This window comes from Passer domesticus, chromosome Z, assembly GCF_036417665.1.
Source record: "Passer domesticus isolate bPasDom1 chromosome Z, bPasDom1.hap1, whole genome shotgun sequence".
In the NCBI taxonomy this organism is placed as follows: Eukaryota; Metazoa; Chordata; class Aves; order Passeriformes; family Passeridae; genus Passer; species Passer domesticus.
Window position 1 is genome coordinate 18644630 of NC_087512.1, and position 25266 is coordinate 18669895.

Sequence of the window (25266 nt, forward strand, 5' to 3'; positions counted from 1 at the left end):
GCCGTGGGGCGCGCCACGTGACGTGGCGGCAGCGGCACATGTGGCCGCGCTGCGGGCTGTCGGCGGCGGCCGCCATCTTCTTTCGGCGCGCCGTGCTGGCCCCCGTGGGAAGGAGGTAGGAGAGGGCTGCCCTGAGGGAAGCGGGGCGCTTTGTCGCGGCAGGACCCTCGCCTCCTCCATCCGCACCAGCGCAGTGCCCGGGCCGGGCGCGCTCGCTCCCTCCCTCCCGTAGGCGTCGGCGAGCCTCGGTGCGGGGAGCCATTTTCTGTTCTTCGGCCGTACGCTCCGAAGCCCGGCGGGAGGCGGGCGCTGATCGGTTCTGTCTCCCCCAAGCAGGGCGGGCGGGACGCAGCACAATGGAGGAAGACTGGAACGCGGAGATAGGGGATGAGGCGTTACTCCCATCCCTTGAGAAGGTATGCGTGGAGGGGCAGCTGTGGCGACTGAGTATGGTTGTTTCTTTTTCCCTGTCCTTCTTCCAACCCGTGTCCCTGCAGGCTGAGTGGTTGCTGGGCAATGGTATTCCCTGTTCTCGTGATGTTTGAAGATATGGTAGGCAGCCATATGAGTTCACTGTTACAGTAGAAAGGTTTTCTCTGTACTAGCAGTTTCCTTGCTGCTGTTCGTGCAGATACTAGTGATTGTTGTGTGCTTAAGCGAGCTTGACATGTCAGCGGTGTATAATGTGTTTTTTGGTAACTTTCAGATGCAACCTGTATGCCATTTAGTGTGAAATGCATTTTTCAGAAGATGCAGAAGGCAACTTCTTTCAAGTGCATGACTTAGGAGCTGTGTTTGTATTTACATGCATTGTTAGCCCTAAAGTCATCGTGTTGTGCCTTTTTTCTTTCTGCAGGTTAGCTTGCTTGAGAGACCAAATGACGCCTCATCTGTCTTTAATTCAAGTGTTGACTCATTTGGTATGTAAAGGCACTTTTAACTTTATAGATGTTTGGAAGAGTTGGTCTGTTGAGCGTTGTGCAGGATTAAAGGAAAATACGATGTTGTTCTGATATTTTCATGGGACCCCCATGGAATAGCAGCATCAGACTATATAGAGAACATAATGAGTAGGCCTTCTTTTTGACTGTCAGTGCTTCCTTTTTTGCTGCTCTTATATAGTAACATACACCTACTAATGAGTCAAAGATAGCTTTTGAATTTTAACTTCTTTTTTTTTTTTTTAAATTATAGGTGCTGATGAATTTGTGAACTCACAGCATCAGCCAGTGAGTAGTTTTGGTAGAGGAAGGAATTTTGCAGCCAAAGGTAACTTCCAGTAGTGGTTGTATTTCTAATGGCTAGTTGGGTATGATAAGTTAAATTTTGCTATTCACCACTTTCAATCAGCAGGCAGGTTCAGCTCCATGAAAGTAGAGCTCTGTTATGTGTGACTGTGGCTTGGGAAGTCAAACACCATCACTCCAAATGCCCTCCTCTTCCTCCTTCTTTCCTTGGAGTTATATGCTAAGCTTTATGCCACATGGAGTGGGATCAGCTTTCCTAGCTCTGTTCTCTCCTGTCTTGTGCTCCCTCACCCCCTCTTGCTGGTATGGTGGGATGAGGAGCAGAAAAGGCCCCAGTTCAGTGTGATCACTGCTCAGCACTAACTAAAAACATCCCTTTATTATTAATACTGTTTCCAGCAAATCCAAAGCACAATCCACAGCCCAAGGCACAAATCCAGCAAATCCACAGCCCCGTGCCAGCTGCTGTGAAGGAAAGTAACTCTGTCCCAGTCAAACACAGTACAGTTGATTATTTGAAAAAATTCTGTACTGTTTCTGCATCCTTTTTGTTAAATCCTGTTAGGGTGGTGAATGCTGTGCTTGTTTGGTGCAGGGCACTACTGTCAAGCAATTTTGCTGTAGATTCTCTAGCAGCAATTATGAAGTAACTGGTAAGCTGTATTTAAGGTCTGTTGTGTTTATGGTATGCTGTCATTTGCATATGAGCTCTTAAGATATAATTTTTATATCTCTAATTGATGTGGAAAAACAAAACTGACTGATATACTGGTATACACACCAAGCTTTGGTGGCAAAGAAGCCACAGATGCTGTGCTAGGAGATCTTCATGGTGTCCTGTACCGCATCTTTGTCATTACAATATGATAGAACAGGTGTTGAGCTGAAAAATAAGGACTAAGGAGCAAATTATGATTTGAGCTGATTGTTTGGTCCTTAGATAACTCCTGAAACTTAAGTCTAAAATGAGGAATACCTTGGTTATGCATATGTTAATTTCCTTTCTCATCTTCTCAGAAGAGTGACTGAGGAAAGGCATTAGAAGTAAAAAATACACTGTGTTCTTACTGCTGACTGAATAGGCAGTTCTGAGTAATAAAAAAATAGAACTCTGTAGATCTGAAAGACATGTTTTCAAGTCCTCCCTTCTGAGCAGGCAGCAGCTAGCATTGCCACCTTACTCTATAATAGCAGTTAAGAAAACCATGAAGGGACAAATGCTGTCAGTTGCCCTTGAACAAGAAGTCTTAACTGCTCTGTGCCCTTAATGAAGAGTTAAAGTTTGTGACTTGATTAGCATAAACACAAGTGAAGTCAAAAACTTCAAGACCCAATGTTTGATTTACTTTTTGAAATTGTTCAGGAAAGCAGTACTGTTTTGTGTCAACTTCTTATCAGAAAGTACTTCCTGTCTTCATTTTTTTTCATGTATTTAGGCAAATTGCTCAGTTGTGTATTTAAGTTCTTGGGAAATCATTAAACAAGGACTGAGAAGAGCAATTACCAGATACAAGGTGCTTGACCTGCACATCAGAATTAGGCAGACTTCAGTGATTGTGTGCTATGCTGTACTGCAGGTTTTCAAGAAGGAATTGAAGAAGATGCCACTGCACAAAACAGAGGGTTTAAAGGATTTGGGCAAGGTGAGTGCAAGTTTTTTGCATTGACTGGTTTGTGTGATGCCAGCATGCACTAGCCATTCTTTCTGGCTTTGCTCATTCCCTGAGAGTGGGCATTCAAGAGTGAAAGTGTTGAATTGACTTTGCTTCATCCAGACAGAAGGCACTTGACGTGCTGATGCAAAGTGAGTTGCTGTGTGCTGTGCTGTGTTGTTGCAGGTTTTCAAGAACGAAACGCTGTAGATGGTGGTGGTGCACAAAACAGAGGGTTTAAAGGATTTCGTGGTGGCTTTGGACAAGGTGAGAGTAAGGTTGATGGTTTGGTGTTTTTTGCATCCTGAGTGGTTTGTATGGGTGCAGTGTATGGTTGGTGATCCTCCTGGGTTTTTCTTTTTTGCTTCCAGAGAGCCACCAGTACAAGGGTGAAATCAGTAAAATGGCTTCTGTTCTTCAGCCAGATATGGCATTTGATCTGTACATGAAGAATTGAGCCAATTCTGTTACTTTGTGTTAGGTAGTGCTGCAGGTTTTCAAGAAGGAAATGGAGAAGATGCCACTACACAAAACAGAGAGTTTAAAGGATTTCGTGGTGGCTTTGGACAAGGTATGTTTGTTGCATTGACTGGTTTGTGTGATGCCAGCATGCACTGGCCATTCTTTCTGGCTTTGCTCATTCCCTGAGAGTGTGAGCAGTCAAGAGTGAAAGTGTTGAATTGACTTTCCTTCATCCAGACAGAAGGCACTTGACGTGCTGATGCAAAGTGAGTTGCTGTGTGCTGTGCTGTGTTATTGCAGGTTTTCAAGAACGAAATGCTGTAGATGGTGCTGGTGCACAAAACAGAGGGTTTAAAGGATTTCGTGGTGGCTTTGGACAAGGTGAGAGTAAGGTTGATGGTTTGGTGTTTTTTTCATCCTGAGTGGTTTGTATGGGTGCAGTGCATGGTTGGTGATCCTCCTGGGTTTTTTAGCTCCCTGAGAGCCACCATGGAGAACTGAGAACTCCTCCTCCTACTAGTTCTGTTCTTCATCTGTGTTGTGGAATATGAATGGTCTCTTTAAAAAATGAGTGTTACTGGGTATAATAGAGTATAGGTTGGAGTTAATGAAGTTGTTTGGACTGTTGCTCTGCAGATCTGTTGAAGCAAATAGCTGGCTTTAGTTGTAGTATTTCATGACACTAATGTGTGATTTAGGAGAGCTGATCAAGCAGCTTTCCCCCACCTCCATACCAGCCATTCAGGAGGCAAGGGGCAGTGTTTGGGCCATTTGCATGCAATTTAAAATGCTCTAGGAGCACTGGTGACCAGGAGTGGGGAAACTGAGGTGTGACCCCTCAGTAAGGGTGTGGCATGGTAAGTAACAGGTGTGGGGAAATGGACAGTGCAGTGAGGGTGTGGCACAACAGGGACCTGTGTTATGTCAGTTTATGTGGCAGTTAGCACAGCTGGGGCACAGCCATACTCCTGGTGACGGGTTGTGTGGTATTTCAGCAGTGGTGTTTTTGTTGTCATTCCCCCCCCCCCCCTTTACTTGATCCACTACTGATTTACAAATGGTCAGAAACTGCTGCTGTTGCAACTGCCAGCAAGGGGTTGCTAACCTAGACAGAACTCCCCCAACAGGGAAGCAGGTGTCCTGGCCACTGGCTGCAGGGAGACTCTGAGCCTGGTGTTAGTAACAGAGGATGGTGCAAAAAAAAAAAAGGGCTTGCTTATGGTGTAGGCAGGTGAGTGATTTGCTCTGTTGGGGGGCAGAGCTTAAAGAAGAGATGGAAGGGCCCACGAAGTGTTAGAGGAAGTAAAAGAGAAATAGGCTGGGGGAGTAACACCCTTTCAATTGTAAGAGAAGCTCTGCAGATGTCAGAGTAGCTTTGGCCCTTTTGGTGCCAGGAAGGAGGAGGAGACCTAGTAGATGGGGAGAATCAAGAGGTCCCTCCTAGCCCCCACTGCCTTCCCAGGTGCTCTTACAGGATAGGTATGAGACCCTGGATCCAGAGGATCAGGCAGATGATACTAAAGAAAAAAATCCATCTGGGGATCCTCCAGTTGTACTTATTCTATCAGATGGATCACAGCTTCAGGTCTTAAGAAGAAAGGAAGGGTGGTTGTAGTAGGTGACTCCTTTCTAAGGGGAACTGGGGGCCCTGTTTGTTGACTGGACGCTCTCCCTGGGGCCCAGCTGTAGGATATCACCAACAGACTCCCTTAACTAATTCAGCCTTCTGATTATTACCCACTGTGGGTTGTCAAAGTCTGCGGTGATGAGGTTGACAGGAAGGGCACCAGTGCTATTAAAGAGGACTTCAAGGCTCTGGCTCAGCTGGTTCATGGGACAGGAGTGCAGGTGATGTTCTGCGCTGTTCGTTCAGTAGTAGAGATGAATGATGAAAGGAACAGGAGAGCTCACATTATCAGTAACTGGCTTAAGTGCTGGTGCCATCAGGGAATTTTGGTTTTTCTGATTACGGGGCAATTTTCACAGCAGCTGGCCTGTTTGAGTTAGGTAGGCTCCATCTGTCTAACAAGGATTCTAGGCCAGAGTTGGCAGGGCTGATTGAGAGGGCTTTAAAATAGGTTTGAGGGGGAAGAAGATGAAACCAGGCTTTCTAGAGAGGAGGCTAAGGGTGGTAAGCCAGAGTCAGCAGTGAAATGAGCCCATCTGAAGTGCGTGCACACAGATGCATGCAGCATGGGTAACAAGAGGGGCTGGAAGCCATTGTACAGAAGGAAGACTGTGATGTAGTAGCTGTCATGGAAATGTGGTGGGATGACTTACACGATTGGAGTGCTGCAATGGATGTCTGCCTTGCTCTTCAGAAGGGACTGGCAAGGGAGAAGAGGTGGAGGAGTCATTTTGTATTTTAGAGAGGGTCTCAACACTACAGAATGTATGATTAGTGATAATAAGGTTGCGTGCCTATGGGCAAGGATCAGCAAATGGCCAACAAGACTGACATCCTGGTGGGTGTCTTACAGACCACCTCACCTGGATGAAGTGATGAATGAATTACTGTGTAAGTAAGTGGAGGATGTTTCAAGATCTTTAAGTCCTTGTTCATGTAGGAGAGTTTAACCTATCAAATAATCTGCTGGGAGCTCAACGCAGTGGAGAAGATGGAGTCTAGGAGCTTCTTGGAGTGTCTGGAGACAGCTTCTTGCCACATCTGGGAAACTACAAGCCTGTTCTTGATGCCCAGCAAGATTATGGGACAGATCATCTTGAGTGTGATCACCTGGCACATACAATATGGCCAAGGGATCAGACTCGGCCAGTGTGGATTTTGGAGTGGCATGTCCTGCCTGACCAAAGTGATCTCCTTTTGTAACCAAGTGACCCACCTAGTGGATGAGGGGAGTGCTATGGATGTTGTCTACCTCGACTTAAGCAAAGCCTTTGACACCATCTCCCATAGCATATACCTGGAAAAGCTGTCAGCTTATAGCTTGTACCACGTGCTGGGTTAAGAACTGGCTGGACAGCTGGACCCAGAGAGTTGTGAATGGTGCTCCAGTTGGTGAGCAGTCACTTGTTGTGTCTCCCAGGGATTTGTGTTTGCCCCAGTCCTGTTTGATATTTTTACTGATGATCTGGATGAGGGGATTAATCTACTATTAGCAAATTTGCAGATGACACTAAGTTGAGTGTGTGTTGATCTGCTGGAGGGCAGGGAGGCTCTGCAGAGGGACCCAAACAGGCTGGATTAATGGGCTGAATCCAGTGATGTGCTGCACAAGTCCAGGTGCTGGGTCCTGCCCTTGGGTCATAGCAGTGCCCTGCAGCACTACAGGATGAGGCAAAGTGGCTGGACAGCAGACAGGCAGAAAGAGACCTGGGGGTGCTGAACAGCCAGGTGAGCATCAACCAATGTGGTCAAGAAGGCCAGTGGCATCCTGGTCTGGATCAGCAGTAGTGTGGCCAGGAGGGCCAGGACTGTGAATGTCAGTACCATACCTAGTACTGGTTAGGCTGCACCTTGAGTACTGTGTCCAGTTCTGGGCCCCTCAGTTTAAGAAGGGCCTTGAGATGCTGGAGTAAGTCTAAAGAAGGGCAACAAGGCTGATGAAGGGTCTGGAGCACAGGTCCTGGAGGGAGCTGAGTGTGTTTAGGCTGGAGAAAAGGAGGCTTTGGGGACACCTTATCATTCTCTACAACTGCCTGAAAGGAGGTTGTAGCCAGGTGGAGATCAACCTGTTTTCCCAGGCAACTAGTGACTAGAGAAGAGGAAATAGTCTTAAGCTGCACCAGAGGAGGTTTAGTCTGGACATCACTAAGAAATTCTTCACAAAATGGGTGATAAGGTGTTGAAATGGGCTGCCCAGGGAGGTGGTGGTGTTGGTGTTTAGGAAAGGAGGTGTTTAGGAAAAGCCTGGACATGGCATTTAGTGCCATGGTTTTGTTGATGCAGTTGTGTTGGTTCGTAGGTTAAACTTGATGATCTCAAAGGTCTTTTGACTCTGTGATTTCCAACGTAGTTGATTCTGTAATTTCTGTAATTTTATGCTCTATGTGCACTACACTGTGTGTTACAGGTACTAAAAATGGACAAAGGGGTGTACCTCAGTCTGGAACGCTCAACTTTAGAGAAAGAGGAGCTCTCGCAGGTGGTGCAGGTGAGACTTTTTAGTAGTGGGGGTGAACTGTACAGATTTCCTTATTGATGAGTTGTGGGAGTGTAGCTAATTGTTAGCTTGATTGGGACTTTGAGCAACCTCATCTAGTGGGTGGCAACCCTGCCTATAGCAGGGAGGTTGTAACTAGGTGACCTTTAAGGTCCCTTCCAAACCACACTGTTCTCTCATTACTATGCATTTTCAGAAGTGCTTCTTGATATCTGAAGAACAGTTGATTTGACTATATTTGGTTCAAATAATGATTTTTACTAAGTGTTGCAGAGGCATTGTGGTAATACTCATTGAGGACATAAACAGCATCCTTAATACACAATAGCAATTTATTTCTGTTAAAAAACAAGTTGCCTTTTTTGCAAAACCAGCACTGTTATTAGTCTTTCAAAACAATCAGACCATTTTCCCACCTTTTGGACTGAATCGTATTATGATAGGGGAATGCTAGACTTGTTTGACAAAGCAAGACAGCAGCACTTTGATGTGGGGCATTGATGACAAGCAGTTTTGCTGTAGACTCTGTAGCAGCAATTGTGAAATAACTTGCAAACAATATTTAATGTCTGTTGTATTTATGGATACTTAGGATACTGCGTTTTACCTGTCAACCTTTAAGATGTAGATTTTGTTTATTGATGTGGAAAAACCAAACTGACGTACTGGGCTATGCCAGGCATTGGTGGAGAGGAAGAATGCTGTGCTAGGAGAACTTCATGGTGCCCTGTGCTAGATGACACTCTTTTTACCTTATGATAGAACAGCTGAATATTTTCTAGCAAAAATGTATCTCTTGTCTTTATTTTTTTCATATATTTAGGAAAATCACTTTGTTATATTATGCTTTTTATATGAATAAAATAAGGAGTGAGAAGAACAGTTACCATATACAAGGTGCTTGACCTGCACATCAGAATTAGGCAGACGTCAGTGATTGTGTGCTATGCTGTACTGCAGGTTTTCAAGAAGGAATTGAAGAAGATGCCACTGCACAAAACAGAGGGTTTAAAGGATTTGGGCAAGGTGAGTGCAAGTTTTTTGCATTGACTGGTTTGTGTGATGCCAGCATGCACTAGCCATTCTTTCTGGCTTTGCTCATTCCCTGAGAGTGGGCATTCAAGAGTGAAAGTGTTGAATTGACTTTGCTTCATCCAGACAGAAGGCACTTGACGTGCTGATGCAAAGTGAGTTGCTGTGTGCTGTGCTGTGTTGTTGCAGGTTTTCAAGAACGAAACGCTGTAGATGGTGGTGGTGCACAAAACAGAGGGTTTAAAGGATTTCGTGGTGGCTTTGGACAAGGTGAGAGTAAGGTTGATGGTTTGGTGTTTTTTTCATCCTGAGTGGTTTGTATGGGTGCAGTGCATGGTTGGTGATCCTCCTGGGTTTTTTAGCTCCCTGAGAGCCACCATGGAGAACTGAGAACTCCTTCTCCTACTAGTTCTGTTCTTCATCTGTGTTGTGGAATATGAATGGTCTCTTTAAAAAATGAGTGTTACTGGGTATAATAGAGTATAGGTTGGAGTTAATGAAGAAGTTGTTTGGACTGTTGCTCTGCAGATCTGTTGCAGTAAATAGTATTGCCTTCAATTTTAGTATTTCATGATACTAATTTTATACCCTCTTTGTGCTGTTTGTACATATCTGTTACTTACAGGTGGTAGAGGTAGGCAAAGGGACATACCTCAGTCTGGAGCTCCTGATTCTAGAGAAAGAGGAATGCTCACAGATGGTGCAGGTGAGACTTTTTAGTGGCAGGAGCGAGCTATACAGATTTCCTCATTGGTGATCAATGACAAAGCAGTTCCTTCTTAATTTTGGCTAATACAGTCACTAATTTTTCTCCCTATTAAGAACCTTCTGCAAATTCTAGTTGTCTTGTATGTTGTATGCCTGGAAACAACATGTTTTGAATTTTAGTTACTGACTTTTCAAAGCTGTAGTGTTACATAATCTTTTTCTTTGTTGTGATGAGGTTCGTTTGGTTTATGCACAGTGAACCAGAGGTGCTAACCCCATGGAAGTAAGCCTTAAAGAGCTTGCTAAGTTTTCAAAGAGTTGATCTAGACTTTTACCCTTGTACCCTCTGTAAGGGGAAATATTTTCTTGTCAGCACTGACAATTAAGGTGTATAGCTCTGACAGGCCACTTACTCGTGATTTAACTTTGTTTTAATTTTTGGGGTTTTTACTCCATAGTCCCACTGTATTCTTCTGCCACTGATGCTATTTTACCTGGCAACATGTATGTTGTATTACCTAGAGCATAGTAATATATTATTCACAGAAGTACCATAATTCAAATAAGGAGTGGGATTAAACCAGTGTAATGATCAGTGGAGGGCTGATGTTCTCTTTGTAAGAGCATTTTGTGTGATAATTGTAAAAAAACTTCATTGTAGAAAACAAAAAAAATTTAGATGGCTAAATGGCTTTTTACTCAGAGGGTGAGTTGCATTGGAGCACGTTGACCAGAGAGTCTGTGGATGCCTCATCCGTGGAAGTGTTCAAGGCCCCATTCAGCTGGGCTTTGAGTCATGTGGAAGATGTCCATCCTGTGTTATGGGGGTTGGAAATGGATGATCTTCAAGGTTCCTTCCAATTCAAACCATTCTGTGATCCAGTGATTAGTATGTGTTCAGAAGTGATACTTAATATCTGAAGAACAATTGATTTGCCTCTATTTGACTCTGTTCAACTAATTTTTTTCAGATTTTTAGTTCAAATAATGATTTTTAGGAATTGAAGTCTTTATAGAGGCAGTATGCTAGTGCTTATAGTGGACATAACTGCATCCTTCATACAGAGTAGTAATTCCTTTTTCATTACTATAGTGTGAAATATTAGTATGTTAAAAACTGTTCTGGGTATGCAACAGTTGCATCTATCTGTACAGAATTTCATGTGGAAAGTTCTTCAGAAAGAGTAATTTATGTGGGAAGCATGTGAGTAATTTGTTGTGTCATAAGAGCATGTGTCTGGATGATGAAGAAGAGCCTGATTTAATTTTTGTGAGTACCTCTTGAAAGTGGGATCCTTGAGTGAATGTGAGACATGAATGCTTTACAAGTCTGACTTCATATGGAGGTAAATTTTAGGTCTCATAGTATAAAATTATGTTCTGATAGAATGTAGTATGGAATTCTGATGCCTTCCTGAAAAATGGATGGAAATCCAGATGGCATCTCACTGAATTTAACTTCAATAGCTTCATACTTAAAATAGTTTTATTTTAACTTCTCCTTATATTGTTTGTGAACTTAAGTGACTGTGTTCTTAAGGTCCAAAGGTGACTTATGTACCCCCTCCTCCACCTGATGATGAACAAGCCATCTTTGCACATTACCAGACAGGAATGAATTTTGACAAGTATGATGAAAATGTTGTTGAAGTGTCAGGACTGGACCCTCCAGCAGCATTAATGGTTAGTGAGCTGGTTATTCTTACAGTTTGTGTGAAGCATGATTTACAAGGATATGTAGTGGGTTCAATATTTGCAGCTAATGAAAATACTAATAAAAAATACCGAATGTTGCAGATAGTGTGATGTTGGGAGGAGGTGTTCCCCATTTGAAAGGTAAAAATTTGAATTCACAATAACTTAAACTACCTAAGTGGTCCAGAGAAAGTAATACTGGGTATATAGGAAGAATAGCCATTAAATTGTGGAAGAATACCAGTTTAGATACTGAAAGAAAGAGGTCTTTGGCAGCAGTTTGAACAGACTGGTATAATTAATTACCTTATTGAAGTCAATTACTGGGGGATCTTCAAAAATGTAAACGAACACCAGTTGGGGTAGCACGTGTTTAGACAGAGGGGTGCTTTAAAGGAATTTGTAGCCTTGTTTTCTGTGGTTGCAGTTCACTGTTGAACATATAACTTAGTTTTATAGATGAAAAACTCAGTTTTTTCTCTATAATGGCTGGCCAGTTTTAAAAGAAAAAAGCTCTTTTTAGGGGAAAGAATGAGAAGTGGAGAGATGTATTGAAAGAGAAGATGTGGAGGTGTTCCCACTGAAGTTAAACTGATTTTTGTCACCTGTGTTGCTTTTTGGTCCTGGCTGGGAATATTGTTTATCTGCCCTTACTGGTTTTATCACAAAGACCATGTATAGCTCCTACATGAAATGAAACTACAGAGTTTCAGGTGTTTTTCATAGCATGCTATGTGAATTTACTTGCTTGTATCCAGGTATATGACTTCTGAGCAATTCTCTCTTAAAACTAATAAGACCAGCGTTCACTGTCCTGCAGACAAGTGAGCAGATTTTAGAGAACCTTTGGGGCTTTTATCTTTAGGAGTCTTGGGAAATGACTGGTGAGACTACTTCTAAAGTTAACACTCTTTAGTATTTGGATGTCTCTATCATACAATAAGCATTTTGGGTTTTAAACTTTTTGCATTCTGTGATTGTGTAATAACTTAATAATTTCTTCTCTTACAGAGTTTTGCAGACACTAACATGTGTCATACTTTAACTGTGAACATTGCTAAAGCTGGGTACTCTAAACCTACTCCAGTGCAGAAGTACAGCATTCCTATTATACTGGCGGGACGGGATTTAATGGCATGTGCCCAGACAGGATCGGGAAAAACTGTAAGCATTTTGTGCAGTATTTATTCCCCTGAAAGTATTTGACAGTGAGCTTCCAGGGGGATGCCTCATTCTTCTGCATCACATGCTTGACTTCTTGTTGTCCAGTAATTTCACTTGCACAGCAGTGGCAGGTATCAGGTACAGATACAAATGATGATAGGGTTGTCACGTTTTGGGCTTTATTCTTTATTTCACTAAACTAATATCTTGGTACAAGCAGACCAGCCTTCAGAGATACAGCTGTGGATTCAATAGTATAGGCAGGCAGTCCTAGAAACTGCTGATGACAGGACTTGGCAGTTGAAAGTAAGGAGTTCTGTGTTGTGTGTTGTGTTCTTACTTAGTGGCATTTGTGTGTTTGGTTTTGGTTTTTTGTTGGCAGCTATTTTTGGTGGTTATTTGTGGTTTTGGTTTTCTGTATTTTATGTTTTTGTTTTGTGTGTGTTTATTTCTTTATTTTTCTGTTGTGTGTGTATGAGTTTTGTGTGTGTTTTGGTTTTGGGTTTTTTTTTTTTTTTCAAACTTAAGGCAGAGTGTACCTGTAGTGTGCAGGTTTTTTCTGCTTAGTTTGATGAAATCTGATATGCCCCTGTCTTGGTTTTAGGTGATTGCTTTTAATCGTGGAACAGTGTTGAGAATTGATACTAAGCTGAAAATTGTCTTAACTTTTTAAACTCATGTACCCAAACCAGCGACTGACAGACTGGTGGATGTAGATGTTTGGTTATCAAGTGTAGCTTTTTGCTGTTTAGTTTAGTGTGGAATCCTAGACTAGTTTTAAGGTAGCTTGCTAGTTCTTTTGGAAGACCTCTTCTCTTTGCAGACAGGGAAACATCCAAAGTCTGTGCTCTAAATATTCTGAATGTTTTTGGGACTGCTGTACAGATGCAGGTTTGTGCGTATCTAGTCTTGTGGGGAAGTAAGTGTGCTGGTGTGCTGCAGCTGTGTTGCAGACTGATCGGCCATTCTAGTAGGTCTTGGTCTTGGGTTACTTAATTGTCAGGGTATGTCAGTGTGTGGAACTGTATGGAAAGTTAGCTACTGCAGGATTGTGTTCGTATGTTACTAGACTGTTAAGATCTAGAGATATACTTTCATACTGGTTAACAAGGAGAAATAAAGCTTAAATGTTGTCTTGTGCATTCAGGTCAATCCTTTTGCAGTCTGATGTCCTTGATTATTTTATACACTGTCATTCAAGCTTTAAGATTGATCTACAGATTTTAATGTGACTTGTGGAAGCTTTTAAGACTAAGCAGCCCAAATACTGCTGTGGTTTTTCCCCTCCAGGCAGCGTTTCTTGTACCAATTGTGGCCCAAATGATGAGGGATGGTGTAACTGCTAGTAGCTTTAAAGAGCAGCAAGAACCGGAATGTATCATTATTGCCCCAACTAGAGAACTGATTAATCAGATCTTCCTAGAAGCAAGAAAATTCGTGTATGGGTAAGCTTTTTGCACTGTTGCCTGGTATTGATGATTACTTCAATCAGCATTGCTTTATTTTTTTCATATACACTTGCAAATTTTTTTTTGTGCCAATCGAATTACAAACACTTGAGTTTAGATTATAATAAGTTCATATTATAGTACTGCTTAGCAGGTTTCTTACTATATGACTAGGGATTTAAGTGCCTAATCTTTCTGATACTGGGGTGGGTGAATGGAATGCTTACTCCAGCTTGAAGAGAAGGTAAGTATTTAGCTTATCACTGATGAGAAAAATGAAGTTTCTTAAAAGACTTGCTAAGAAAGTTTTCCTTTCTGAGTGTCCAGGAGACTCGCTGGCAGTCGCTCTGACACCACCAGGGACTTCAGCTATTTGGACCAAAGTCCCTTTTGCAGCAGGTGGCTCTAGTGAGCTGCTCGCTGCCCGACTTAACTTCCGACACACATCACTCAGAGTCAGATGAGGCTTCCTCACTGACTCGACCCCAGGTTTCCCATAGCTCAGAACTCTGTTTCCTTCAAGTAATTGCCTTGTTTTCCAGCAATGTGTAACAGCTCAAACAGAGTGTCTCCTGAAGGGACCCCTGAACAATGGAATCACTGGGCTTTTATATGCCAACAGTTTGTGTCTTATATTTTGAGAACTTTTTACTAAGTTATTTGCTCCTGCAGAGTCTGAGCATCAGGTGACCTGGCTAGTGGTGCAGGTCCATGTGCCCTTTCTTAAGTAAAGGGTCAGCACCAGTTCATGGTCTTTTGCCTGGGCTCCAGTGATTTCTTGCCACCCAGAGGTCGGTCAGCTGCTTGCACAGCAGCTGCACACTGAGCTACCTGCACTAGATGTATTCAATATGAGGAAACTTACTAGCTTATCTTATGTAATTTATACTTTACTTTCATCTTGGCAAAATGGAGGTGAGTGTTATGGGTTGTAGTTAATTTCCAGTGATGGCTTCTAATTACTCTTATTTCCTGGTATTTCTGGTCTTAGACATGTCACAGCTCAAAGAAACTCTTTGAGCTTTCAAAACAGAACAAGAGATCTAAACTTCTCACTAAGTCCTTGAATGTTGTGTGAGAGTACATTTTTACTAGATTTGTCATTAATCTTTTTATTAAGTAATAAGTTTTACCAGTGTGCAGAAGAGAACTGAATCTGTGTTATGGAACAGTTTATTAGTCTTTGGAGGTGAAATGCAGAACATCATCACTGCAGAATCTGGTGGGATAAATCATACTTGCCTTGATTCAAGCAAACTTACACTTGGAAGCTGTCTTCAGGAAGAATGATCATGTTTGCCTATGTACTTAATAAATAGGTGCTTAAGAACTGCTTCTTAATCTCTGAAACTGTTGTATAACTTTGTAGCTGGTTGTTTTTATGCTGTCTTAAACTAGATACAGATTAATTAATCATTAAATAATATTTGAATCTAGAAAGCTTCTCTTACAGCTGGCTTGTAGTAAAAATGAGAACAAGTTAAACAGTATCAGGATGTGGATCTGTAGTGTCTAAAGAAGAGCTTGTGTATTGATCAGTTGAGATTTATGATCTTAGGCTCTTTGATTTAATTTGCAAATAGGATTATGAAATTTGTATGTATACTGATAATGGATAAATACTGAAATTGTGGGATTCCAGAGGGAATTTCTATTATTGACTAAAGCTTTCTGAAAAGTTGTGTTTAACTTTGGTAAAAATCTACCAGATTTATCTGAGAACCATTGTTGCGTTATGAAGCTGAATTAGTATCTTCAGTAAAAGACCGTTGGAATTTGGGTGTGAAAATACTCATTGCCTGTAAAGATCTTAGCAGAAGGCTATAAAGATGAGCTAAACATGATTCAGAGCTGCATAAGGTAGTTCTTGCTTAGACTAGCAGTTTTCTACAGAAGAGTTTCTGATGTAGCTACTTGGCAGATCTAACCAAAAAGCATGGTGGGAAGAGCACAGAGTAGTGTAGTCTTTGGGTGGATTTGCTTTGTAATCCTTGAGTCGCACACTGTATGGCCAGTGTGATTAGCTGCTTTACAAAGATGCGATGTGTGTATTTATTGTTTTGCCCCTTTTATGGTCTGCAGAGATTACTTTTGAAGCATATGTAGTGGTGGTTCTGCTTTTTCTGAGGATGCTGTATAAAAGGGGACAAAGTCGCCTTTTGTTTTTTTAAACCACTCTTAAACTGATTTGTGGTAGAACTGCTTATTTTATATGAACTTTCATTAAACAATACTGTTTGCATACTTACATAATTAATCCAAACCTTTTTCTACATAATAGAACTTGTATAAGGCCTGTTGTGATCTATGGAGGTACACAAACAGACTATTCGATTCGTCAGGTAAAGCAAGGCTGTAATATACTGTGTGCCACTCCAGGAAGGCTTCTAGACATCATTGGAAGAGGAAAGGTAACATCTTAATGCTTCATCTGAATTCCCTAAATACCCCTAACTAAAAGACAAAATACTGTTTTTTGTTCTTTAAAATTAATAGAAGAGATTGGTTTTCAGTGTCTCTATCAGTATGCTGCCTTTGTACAGGCACTGAAATACAAGTGAATTCCATGAAGTTTTTGAAGCAGTAGCCCAGGTCTAGATCTCTTCAGTTCCTTTCAGAGACAGCTGGATAATATCAGTCTAAATCAAAGTGGCTGCAGTGGTCATGGCAATAACATTTTATAGCTTAAATACCTGGAATACTTTTACATAGTTCTTGTGGCGTATTCAATAGTAGATCTTCACTTGATGTCCTGTTTTGCTGCAGTGGCTTTTTATCCGTCTTGCACTGTATTTTCATACTGATCCAAAATACAAAAAACTCCATTTTATATACTACTATATTTGAATTTATATTTCTCCCAGTCTTTATAAATTCATATTAAAATTTTTACATGTTAGTGTGGTGACTGATATTCACTGAACAAAGTTTGGAAAAACACTTGGTAGTATACTGGAGATGAGTTTTCTGCAGTTGTCAGGCTTTTAGTCAAAAGTGATAGTCTTGTTCATCAAGGGTAAAGCTGTGATATTCTTAATAATGGTTTCTGACAATTCTTTTTCAGAAAAATCAAAAAGGTTTTTGAGAATGTTTGAGGGTTATGAGAGAACCGTTCTAAAACTCAGCATAATTCCAAAATAGATGGGCTGGATTATAGTTGGTCTCTAAGCTCTGTGTTTACGCTGTTGAACCAATTTCTGAAGCACTATGGTGTGTGAATTTGTGCAGATTAAAAGGCTAAGTAGAAGTTGAGATGTAAACAAATCGTAATACTTTCACTTTTTGTTAACTTGAAATAAATAAAAGGTGGATTTTGGCAATGAGGGTATTTGTAAGTGCATACTGTCAGTGAACCAGTAGTGTTTTTCTTTGAAATACTTGCAGATTGGTTTGCATAATGTGAAATATTTGGTGCTAGATGAAGCAGACCGCATGCTTGATATGGGTTTTGGTGCAGATATGAAGAAGTTGGTATCTTTCCCAGACATACCACAAAAAGACAAACGCCAGACACTAATGTTCAGTGCCACTTTCCCTGAAGAAGTTCAGAGGTGAGTAGAATAAAAATAGAAATAAATCTGAAGATCACTTGTATAGAACTAAATGTATGAAGAGTTAAGAACACTCCTTATTTTTAAAAGCTTGAAAATACTGAAAGCTGTGATATTAATATTTGTTGCTTAATTTAAGCATGTACTTTAAAACATCAACTGCTTAATTTAGGTGGGGATTCCTAAGCAAATTAGAAAGTTATTTGAGGGCTTTTAAATCTACTTCTGCAGAGGTACTCATGTTCCCTCTGTTGGTTTCTTATTCCTCCCCCACCACATCTGTGCAAAACCAGTCATGTTGCTGATAACACCATCCTTGACTAATGAGATGTAGCAATTATTGCTCAGCTTGCCAGTGTTCATAGTACTCAATTCTTATGTGGATAATTGCTATTTATTTTCAGTAGTTTTAAAGCTTCTACAGATGGGCTTATGATACCTCTTACATGTTTACTACTCATTACCTTTAAAGTTCCTCTCACTTAAGGAGAACAGTCTTCAACAGGTGGCAAGTATGGTTACTGAGTAACAGAACAAAACAACTAATTCTCAGCAGATAGAAACTTCTTAGTGTTTTTTCTGCTTTTTGAGACACCAGCATCTAAATATTTCCTGTTAAATCAGAAGTCTCTAAACTTCAGTTGAAGCAGTGCAAATAATTTTGATGACTTCTGTGGTAGGGATGCTGTTATAAAGCGTGTTGATAATTCAGTGAGTCAAATCCTGACAATTTCCTTATGTCTCAAAAAGTCTGAAAGATCTTTTTTGAGGCAGGGAGAAAATACTTCACAATAGTTTGCTACCCTGAACAAAAGAGGGGAATAGACTGCTTTCTCCCATTCAGTCAGATAGTGCTTACACTGATGTGGAAATGTATCATCTTTCTTAAAGCAGGACTCACTTACTGGGGCTTTGGTTCCTTGTCCAGCCTTCTTTCATAGAGTTCTTTGTGTGGAGGAATTATCTTAGTGGTGAACTAAAAATGACCTTGTTTGCTTAGCTGATAATCAAGCATTCAGATGATACACAAGTATAGTTTGTTTCCATTCCATGTGTTTACCTGTTTCTGCAAGAATGTGGTCTCTCTTCTCAGTGTATCGTAGGAAAAGATGAGGTGTATCTTCCTGTAAGATACACAGTGTGTGCTGATTCACTTAGGTTTTGGGTTTGAAAGAAGAATCTGGTCCCTTTTTCTCTAGGCCTGTTTTTATCATTGTGGTTTTGCTTGCGCTTTTCCTATGTATTTTTCTTGCATACTGAGGAATGAATCAAGAGTACTGTAACTACCAGAAACTGAAGAGAGATTCCTTGAATTCCTTGTTGAAGGTAGTTACTGTCTACTCCTGTTAAATGAAAAGACCCCAACAGACCTACCTTTCTACTTACTGTCAGTCCTGGTGGAAGACCTCAGAAACATGAGATCATGGTTTGGAAGTTCATAAAAACATTAGAGTCCTAGAAGCATTTAAGTTAGAAAAGACCTATAAGCTGATTAAGTCTAACCATTAATCCAGCACCAGCTAGTAAACCACTGAACCAATGCACCAAGTGCCAGATACACACATCTTTTAAGTACTTTCTGGGATGGTGATGACACTGTTTTTCAGGCCAGCCTGGTCCAATGCTTGAAAATTCTTTCAGTGAAGATGTTTTTTCCTAATAGCTCGTCTAAGCCTCCCATGGTGCAGCTTTGAGGCAGTTTTCTTTTGCCCCTGTTGTTCTTGTAACCTTTTGAAATGGAAATGCCTAAAGGTAAAGTTGACGTTTTGGAGTGTGAAAACCCTTGTTTTCTGGAGTCAGTTCATTCCTGGATTTAATGCTTTCCTGATGCTGAAGTCAGGAAAGCTAATGATTTCCCCATACTGTGCTTCGGGGGAGAACTTTTAACAGTATACTATTTTGGTGGTGTTGGACACAAAGATGCTTTCTTTGGATCTCTTGGGTTCAGATCATCCTGTGTTTCTGTTAAGTGACTGTAATCAGATTTAGTTTTAACATAACATTTGGTTTTATACCTGAACTTGCTTCTGCTATTACATAGACCTGATCTGATAGTTGAAGCTCTTTCTGTACATGCGAGTTGAGAGAACCGTGCATTTTTCTAGTTGAACTGGAGAACTTTAATTTAGTATTTGAGGCTTTAGATCTTCCACTAAAAGGCTGTCGTTTAATCCCAGCTAGCAACTAAGTACTGTATAGCTGCTTACCCTAGAAGGAAACTCCAGGGTCTCCCTGAAGCCTTCTCTTCCTCAGGCTGAACAACCCTACCTCTTGCAGTCTGTCTTTATAGGAGAGAGGTGCTCCAGGTCTGTTACCAGGTTAGTGGCCTCCATGAACCCATTCCAGCAGGTCCATATATGTCTTATACTGGGGAGCCCAGAGCTGAACACAGGTCTCAGTGTCAGAGCAGAGTGTCAGAATTGCCTCCCTGGCCCTGCCAGCCACATTGCTTTGGATGCCGCCCAGGGCACAGTTGGCTTTCTGGGCTGCAGGTGCATCTTGCTGGGTCATGTCCTGCCCCTCATCCACCAGCACCCCCGAGTCTTTCCCTCCAGGTCTAGTCTGGATCCATTTTCTGTCCATCCTGTACTTGTCCTATCCTATCAGCCTGTGTAAAAAGTTTGTCTCAGTCTTTTCCTGTAAATCCCCTTTAGGTACTGGAAGGCTGCAATAAGGTCATTTCACGCTTAATAATCCCCACTCCTCAACTCTCTCAGCTTGTCTTCAGAGGAGAAGGGTTCCAGCTCTCTGATCATCCTTGTGGCCTCTCTGAATCTTCTCTGACATGTCTGTCTTCTGCTGAAGATGCTACAGCTGGATGCAGTACTTCAGCTGAGGTCTGAAAAAGGAGAGACCTGCTGGTCACATTTCACACAGCCCAGGATGTGGTTTGTGTGCTGGACCAAACTGTGCAGACTCGTCTGGCTTTTTAAAAATGCATATAAGACTGCTAGTATTGTTCCTCACAAAATGGAGGATAAAAATATCTTTTGTAAATGTTGCTTAAACATAAATGAAAATATGTACTATTAAAGCAAGAATAATTACATAATATTTTTCATGTTGCTTAATTTTGTCTCTTTCAGGCTAGCTTGTGAATTTCTGAAAACTGATTTTTTATTTGTTGTTGTTGGACATGCGGGTGGAGCATGCAGTGATGTTCAGCAAAATATTCTTCAAGTTTCTCAGTCTTTCAAGAGGGACAAACTGATAGAAATTCTACGCAGTATAGGTAACTTTATTTAATGCCAGTTGTTCACCAGAGAAGTCAAACTTGCTTGGCTTTAAACCTGTGTTTCAAAGGTCATGGCTATATGATTGTTGTGTGTTGCGTGCTTTACAAGACTGTTGATGAATGTTGAAACAGAACTTGGGGAGCTGCAGGTTTTTAGGCATATTTGTGTAGGGGTATTTCATAGAGTCATAGGCTAGTTTGGGTTGGAAGGGACTTGTAGGGGTCACTGACTCTAGTCTAATGCCCAGTATTTGTCAATGTTTCATCTCTATTAAGTACTACCAGACAACCTTTCTAGATAACTTTCTACTTTGTATGGTCAGTTACTTCAGCATCTGGGGATAATATCTCATGATTGCAGGTGTGTTAAAATTACTGTATGAATGTTTGGGCCTGCCTTTTATTAGTGTCTGGGATTTTACCATATTTGTTCTATATATCTTAAGTTTAATGCTGAAGACTGAATGTGAGTTTGGAATTAAAAAATGGTCTGTGGAATCTTGCTGTTCAGTGCTTAGGATAATGTAATGCTTTAGAAAGGAACACATGCATGTCACCGGGAACCATGTTTGTTTTCTCCTGAATAAAAAGAGAAAACAATGTGCATGTCTTCACTCCGTTTCTGTATTGATACAGAAATTGACGGATTGAATTTAATTAGCTCAGAATAGGCAAGAAATTAGTCATACTTTAAAGACTTCATTCAAAATGTGTGCCTGCATTAGGTGTTAATATAGATAAGTGCTACTCTAAATAGTGAAAATGGCGTCATGTTTCAAACTGCAATGGCTTTAAACTTTTGTTTAACATAGGTAATGAACGAACCCTGGTCTTTGTGGACACCAAGAAAAAAGCAGACTTCATTGCATGCTTTCTTTGTCAAGAAAACATACCAGCCACTAGTATTCATGGGTAAGTATTTTTTAAAGTGAAAGTCACCTGTGTTTTAAGAACTTTTGTTGAGAACTCACATTTGGCCGTGTCTGCGTCGCTTAGCTTGCCATGTGTTTTGACAGACACCAAAATAATCAGGCTTGAAGAAGGGCTAAAATGGTTTTACATGCAGGATGTTTGTGTATATCCTGTGGCTGTTGGATTTGTAGGTGTGTGAAAGCCATATAGCTTTTGAGAAGATCTGGCCTTCCATTCCTGGTGAGCCTGAATTGCTAACCCACAACCCCCTTGTGTGGGAGGAGGTTCTTAATGCATTTCTGTAGAATTACTGTATTGTGAATTGAGGTAGAATATATGTAGAATATGTAGAAAACTGGTTCAATGGAAGCTATTAAACTGTCATCAGTGTTACTGGTTTCTGATTAATTTTACGTTTATGAGTTGAAGTTAGGATAGTTATTGTTCTCTGGAGTAGTGGTCATACCAGGCTTCACTAACTATCCCATGTTCATATCCTAAAGAGCACTGGTTAGCTTTCTAATTTGTTTTCTTACTTGGACAATGAAGGACATGAGTGATTTTTCTGACCCACTGTAGTTCAATAGTGTATAATTTGTAAATATTTTTCAAATATGGAAACACCACAGTAATTCTGGTTTTCTTGTCATGATGATGAACAGAAGACAAATTCTGTACTATTGACTGGCCAGAGGTTTTTTTAGTCTGTCTGAAAAATGGCCTGTGCAGGGGTCTGTGTAGACTTTGTCTTTGGTATTCTGGCTGCCTGCTACAAAGCTGTAGGAAATTATAATCAATTAAGCAAGTGGATTTTTTTTTTTAGAGAGGTGGTGAGTTAAATGCATGATTATCTCCAGTTCTTTTTAAAAAATCGATTTCTCTAGAGTCTTAAGCTTAAACAGTTGTTCTGTGTTGTTGCTCTTCAAGCAAAAATTCAGAAAACATAAACTGGGCAGTGTATGAGTTGTTAGGGTCTTTTGTTGTCTTGCACCTATTGTTGCCCCCCCAGCTCCAAGAGCCTCTTTCCCTGAAACATGACATTTAAATAATATCTTAAATAATACTATCCATTTTAGAGATATCCATTCTCACCCTTGCTTTCTTTATAGAGATAGAGAACAGAGAGAGAGAGAAATAGCACTTCGGGATTTTCGTTCTGGAAAATGTCCAGTTCTTGTGGCAACCTCAGTGGCAGCAAGAGGTCTGGACATTGAAAACGTTCAGCATGTTATTAATTTTGATCTTCCTTCCACCATTGAAGAGTATGTACACCGAATTGGGCGAACTGGTCGTTGTGGAAATACAGGGAAAGCGGTTGGCTTCTTTGATAACAATTCAGATGGTCATCTTGCACGGCCTCTAATTAAAGTGCTTTCAGATGTAAGTTTCAGATCTTAGTGCTGAACTTTTTCTGTTCTTGAAGATTTCACTTGAGTATACTGAACAACTGTGACATTTTTGGTACAGTTATGGAACTCTTAATCTGAATTGGTAAAGCAGTCAAAGTCTCTGAACTGATTTTCCTAATTGCATAGGCTCAGCAGGAAGTTCCTGTTTGGTTGACAGAAGTTGCTTTTGAGGCTGAAGGAGGACGACTCCCAGTTAATACCCATAAGGTAGGTCTGGAAATTAACTGGAAGTCTTGGCTATTAATAGAACTTTGTCTCAGACAGTTTAAAACTGTATTCAGTGGTATATATCCAGAGTAATGCCACTGAAACTGTTCTGACTGTAATTGTCCTTCTTAGTTGTACATCTTCAAACAATTCAGTACTACTGGAACTAATTTCAGACATATTGCTTGACTTGGGTTCTTAGAGTGTGGCCCCCTTACTAGCTGCTGTAGTCTTGATCTATAAAGTCAGGATTTCTCTGGAAGAAAACATTCATGCAAACGCCAACAAAAGATGTCTTTCAGAAAATTCTGTGCTACACATGTAGGGTGGGAGCAAATACAGTTACTGTTTGTTACGAATCACCTAGTCAAGCAACTCAGTTGACTGAAAACTATCTGTGCTTACTCCTGTTGAGAGCCTTTCCTTCATGTCTTGATTCCATAAGAACTTTATTACGGATCAGTTGCTTCCAATTGTTACAAATGTACTTCCTTTGAGACCATAGTAGAAATGAGTGCTCTCAATGCATACACAATGTCTGAAGCTTCACTTCAAGCTCTGACTTTCCTTTCATTAATTATCTTTTCCCATACCGTAGTTATTGAAAGCTAAGGGGGTTTGGGTGTTTTTGCCTGGCTGGCTAGTCTCCTTACTAGATCTGAATAATTTTTCTGGGGGTGGGGGACTTCATGAGATGTCAGTTACACAAATGTTGTTTCCTTCTCAAACTCGCAGCCTCACATTACAGCTGTTGTGTATGTTTGCACAAACCTTTTCTTGCAGAGTAATTCTTGACTCAGTGGATCTTTATTGTTTATTCTAGTTCAAGACACTTTTTTTTTTTTTTTTTTACTAGATTGTTTTCAGAGGTGGATCTCACTAGATTGCTTCCAAATGCATGCCTTTTTGTATTGTCTCACAGCATTTCATGAAATCCATCATTTCTAGGTCCAGGTCCGTCCACGGCCTTCACAACCTCTGAGTAACCAAATTAGACTGTGACTCTTTGTCCAGAATGGAATAGATTTTCATGTGAAAACTGTCTGCTTGCATTGGGAATACTGCCCTTAGTATCACATACATACAGTGCACCAGTTCCTTGAGTTGAAGAACGTGAGGTTCTAATTATTATGAGACATTCTCATATCAGTCTGACAGAAACTCTTCATTTATAATCAACCCCATTTTTCATGATAAATTGATTTGATAATCAAATGATGAATTGGAAGGAGGAATCTGTTGAAGGATCTTACGTGATTATTTTGAGACAGTCTTAGAGATTACTGAGATTTTTCCAAAGGAGAATGACTATGTGCATTACCTTCTCAGTAAAATCCTTTCTTTAGTGTGTAGTGGAAAAGGAAGTTTTTTTCCCACAATTGTATGAACTGATTTGTGTTGGGTAAGAAAAGAAAGAAGTTGAGATGTGAACTGTGGGAAGTGTTATTCCCACACGTGATAAAATCTGAGGTTGTCTAAACTGTGGTAATTTCACACCAATGTAAAAAAACCCCTTGTGTGTAGGAGATTAATGATAACTTCCTGAGTGTTCAGATTACATTGAGATAGGTACATGCAGAAAGCTAAAATTGTTTTGTGGTGACTTACCATTAAATGATTGAAAGTATTAATAATTCTAAACTAGAACCTGTTGTGTTTCCTAGAATTACAGAGGCAGAGGCAACATGAATGCAGAAGTAAAGATGGACTGTTCTGCAAGAGAAATTGAGTCATGGGATTAAATTGCTTTATACCAAACTAGTTGGTACTGTGTTTTGCTTTAAGTGAAATGTTGCATGAGAAGATAATTTTGTGAAGACCCAGTTTGGGAAGGAACTTTATGTAAGGGTTCACCTGAACTTTGTTCTTTTTTTTTTTGTAGCATGTCAGTTAAAAAGTTTGAATCTTGCATTATAATGATTTAAGGATCTGTTAAACAGCTCTTTAATAAAAGTTTGAGTTGTGCACTTGGATTGTTGCCTCTGTATCAGCTTTATGTCATTGCAGTTTCACGAACTGGAACTAAAGGTCAGTGGCTACACCCACAATTTAGTGAAAATACACATTTTTACAGAGAAAAGATGGAGCCCTGTTTTGCATGGCATAGTAGAATGTTTTTAGCTTTGAGTGATAATAAGTACACTTCTGCTGTCTCTTGTGGAAAAGTTTGCTTCAGAACAAGCCTGTTGCCTTTTCTATCCAAGAATTTTCCCAGGCTTGCAGAAGCTGTTGGAGGTAAGCACTCACTAACAGTTCTAGACTTTTTTGTGAAGTTGCTTTTTAATCTAATTTTTTTACTTATCAATGCAGTATGCAAAGACAAAGGTGCATATCCTTAGGTCCCCAAGGAAAAGAGCAAGGTCATTACGTTTTGCACAGCTGAACAAGCTTTCTGGGTTCTCATGGCTTGCTGTTTAGCA

The 25266-nt window shown here is 40.6% G+C and overlaps 1 protein-coding gene across 10 annotated transcripts; it reads left to right on the top strand.

Moving 5' to 3' along the window:
* Nucleotides 1–45: 45 nt before the first annotated feature.
* DDX4 (DEAD-box helicase 4) lies at nt 46–24819 on the top strand. 10 transcript variants are annotated; one of them, XM_064402766.1, is made up of 22 exons: nt 46–115; nt 337–416; nt 857–920; nt 1195–1269; nt 2825–2890; nt 3086–3166; nt 3381–3470; nt 3662–3742; nt 7396–7476; nt 8446–8511; nt 8707–8787; nt 9143–9223; nt 10766–10908; nt 11932–12084; nt 13375–13529; nt 15814–15943; nt 16917–17083; nt 20170–20315; nt 21131–21230; nt 22340–22610; nt 22766–22846; nt 24511–24819. In XM_064402766.1, exons 2-22 carry the CDS (start codon nt 357–359, stop codon nt 24586–24588), a joined length of 2250 nt encoding a protein of 749 aa, XP_064258836.1. In that variant the 5' UTR covers nt 46–115; nt 337–356; the 3' UTR covers nt 24589–24819. The 10 variants fall into 10 exon arrangements, 9 of the variants coding, with proteins under 9 accessions (XP_064258836.1, XP_064258838.1, XP_064258839.1 ...); XM_064402767.1 differs by having other exon boundaries at nt 55–115; nt 334–416; XR_010352066.1 differs by lacking the exon at nt 24511–24819 and having other exon boundaries at nt 22492–22610; nt 22766–22852.
* Nucleotides 24820–25266: the final 447 nt, after the last annotated feature.